General features: G+C 40.2%; 1 protein-coding gene across 1 annotated transcript; it reads left to right on the top strand.

Moving 5' to 3' along the window:
• Positions 1-239: 239 nt before the first annotated feature.
• On the top strand, positions 240-1,191 carry LOC131902734 (vomeronasal type-1 receptor 1-like). Its single transcript, XM_059253726.1, is given in 2 exon segments — positions 240-311; positions 313-1,191. Coding segments are annotated over 2 exon segments (951 nt in total).
• The last annotated feature ends 2,146 nt before the right edge of the window (positions 1,192-3,337 follow it).

Here is a 3,337-nt window from a genome sequence, read left to right as displayed (position 1 = left end):
TTGTTAGCTAGCTTCTCTGGAGCTGTGGGTTGTAGTCTGGTTGTCCTTTGCCTTATATCTAGTATCCACTTATGAGTGAGTACATACCATGTTTGTCCTTCTGAGTCTGGGTTAGCTCACTCAAGATGATATTTTCTAGTTCTATACATTTGCCTGCAAATTTCATGATATCGACAATGATGTAATTTGAGCTACAAATAATTAATACACATTTACATGTCTTCTTCCTGGTTGTATTGATGCTGTTAAATTTGTTTATCTCAGGTGAAAAGAATATGGTTCCTGAGAACTTGCCAATGGGGATTCTTTTTGTTTTCTCCAACAGCTATTGGGATTCTTGGCAACTGGTCAGTTCTTCTTCCATATATCATGTCTGTATTCACTGGAAAAAGTCTGATGCCCAAAGACCAGATTTTAAGTCATTTGATTCTAGCCAATTCCTTGGTCATTATCTCAAGAGTAATTCCTCACATAATGGTACAGCTGGGCTTGCGATATCTCCTGGGTGACCTTTTATGTAAACTCACTCTCTACAGTAATCAAGTGGCCCGGGCCATTTCCCTGCACTGCACCTGCCTCTTGAGTTGCTTCCAAGCAATCACAATCAGCCCCAGCAACTCCAGGTGGATGAAGCTTAAACACAGAGTCTCCAAGTACATGGCTCGGTCCTGCTCACTGAGCTGGCTTGTGCATCTGCTCCTAAACAGCAAAACAGCTATAGATGTGATTGGACCTGATACGAACAAAAACTTCACCAAGAAAGTCAAGTTGGGGTACTGCTCGGCGTTTGTTGCTAGCAATCTTGTAACTGTGCTATGTCTGTTATTGCATTGTTTCATTGATGGTCTGTATTTGGGTCTCATGGTTTGGACCAGTGACTTCATGATGCGCATCCTCTACAGGCACAAGATTCAGCTACAACATATTCACAGTGCCCAGCATTCTCTCAGAGTCTCCCCTGAAGACAGAGCCACAAAAACCATCTTGACCCTTGTCTGTACCTTTGTCCTCTCCTATTCAATGTCCTTCATATTAGTTATCTATAATGTGGCATTTGACAATCCAAGTCTGTGGATAATCAACATATTTACATTCCTAGACACATTTTTTCCCACATTTTGCCCCTTCATCCTCATCCGTAATAACAAATCTGGTACAAAGAATCATTTTCCCTGCTGTAGGAGAAGGTAATTTAACATGATGATGTGTGTGTTATGATAAATTTAAATATTCTTTCATCTATTATTGAACATTAGACTCACCCATGACCGGTGTTGTTTAGCAAGTTAATGGCTCTCTAAATTAAGCATTGCCAGTTGTTACTGCAGTCATAATGCTGCCTAAGCAGTTCCATGACATGAAGATATCCCTTTGTTTTTATTCTAAAAGCTAAGAGATTGGGGATCATCATGTACTAGGTGGAGCTCCAGGAGTCCAATCGATGAGAGAGAGGAAGTGTGATATGAGCAAGAAATATTGACACCATGATTGGAAAAAGCACAGGAACAAATAGCCAAACTAGTGGAAACAAATGAACCGAGGAGCCCCCATGGAACTGGTCTAGGCCCTCTGGATAAGTGAGACAATTAATTAGCTTGAACTGTTTAGGAGGTCCCCCAGGCAGTGGGACTGGGACCTGTCCTTGGTGCATGAGCCAGCCTTTTGGAACCCAGGGCCTATGCTGAGACACTTTGCTCAGCCTTGGTGCAGGGAGGAGGGGATTGGACCTGCCTCAACTGAATGTACCAGGCTGGGCTGACTCCCCAGGGGAGACCTTGCCTTGGAGGAGGTGGGAATCGGGGGTAGATTGTGGGAGAAGGCTGGAGGGTGGAAGAAGGGAGGACAGGGGAATCTGTGGCTGATATGTAAAATGACTAGAAAATCGCTCATAGAAAATTAAAAAAAATATGATATGCTTAAAGATATCTAATTAGCTGTTGAGGTATGTGTTTTTCTTCAAGCACAGCCTGGACTCTGGTCCCACTGCTGCAACTGAATTATAGAAAAAAAGAGCAAAGAAAAATCCAGAATCTTTGGCACGTGAGAATAACATGTTTATGTGATCAATTCCATTTTATTCATTCACGTTTTGACTTCACCGATGTTCAGCATCTGATCTTATGATGTGGGTTTGTGGCTCCACTTCCAGGTTCCTCTATGGGAAGAAATGACAAATGCTGTCTATTTGCTGTGCCCATTGTTTCCTCAGACTTCCCTGGGAAGACAGAGACTTTCCTAGTCATTCCAATTCTGCTGTGGGCCGTTGTTACCTCCTACTCAGTTGCTTGCACCCTGGCATTCTGTTTGACAGTCTGTGACAATCCAAGGCTGTGGAGGTCAACCTCTACATTTCTACAGGCATTCTCCATACGTTGTCCTACTGTACTCATCAGTCTTCCCAACTTAGTGTCCAAATTCTCTTTTCCCTGCCATAGAAAAGATAATATTATTTTAATATCTCAATGTGTCACAGTTGTTGATTTCTGTTCATGAATATATACATATGTTCTCTATTATTTGTGCAAGTCTAACATTAGGTAACATGATGGTTAATATTGATAGTCCAATTGACAGGATCTAGAATCACCCAGCAAACAAAATCTGGATACATCTTTGAGGGAGTTTAAAGCTGGGTTAATGGAGGTAGAGGACCCAGTCTAATTCGGTACAGCCATTGATTCTCTGGTTAGATTCCTGGACTGAATAAACTGGGGAAAACAAGTTGAGAACTGGCATGCATCTCTCTTTGCTGTTTTTCTACAGATACCATGTAATCAGCTGCGTCAACCTCCTGATACCATGATTCTTTCCCATGATGAACTGTGTACTCAAACTGCAAGCTGAAATAAACCATTTCTACTTTAAATGGTTTTAGTCATTTTTTAGTCAAAACATTGAAGAAATTAACTAAATAACTCAATAGCATTCTAAATTGTACTGATAAAATCTTATGAGTCATTGTGGTGGCTACAGCATATTTAAATGGAGTTAAATTCTGAGGCTTTTTTTTTTTGTCTTTTTCATTCCTGTAAAATGGACATCTCAATGCCTGCTGGCAGAAGAAAGCAAATACTGCAACTTTTGGAAGGCTGTCAACTCAAGTTGATCCTCCAGGACTTACAACATTATGTAGAATGGGGTCTATATTTTTCCAACTTATATGATTAATACATGCTTAGAACTTCAGCTTTGTATATACAAGAGAAAAAAATACATACCCTAGAGAAGACAACAACTATTTTTCCTCTTCCTATGAAATAACAGGAATAAGAATTCAAACAAGGACCAAGTTCATTTAAATCAATGGTTATAAATAAAAAAATACATAATTTTATTC

This window comes from Peromyscus eremicus, chromosome 1 (genome assembly GCF_949786415.1).
Source record: "Peromyscus eremicus chromosome 1, PerEre_H2_v1, whole genome shotgun sequence".
Classification (NCBI taxonomy): Eukaryota; Metazoa; Chordata; class Mammalia; order Rodentia; family Cricetidae; genus Peromyscus; species Peromyscus eremicus.
Note: the sequence above shows the minus strand (reverse complement) of the source record. Positions and strands in the feature narration are given on the sequence as shown.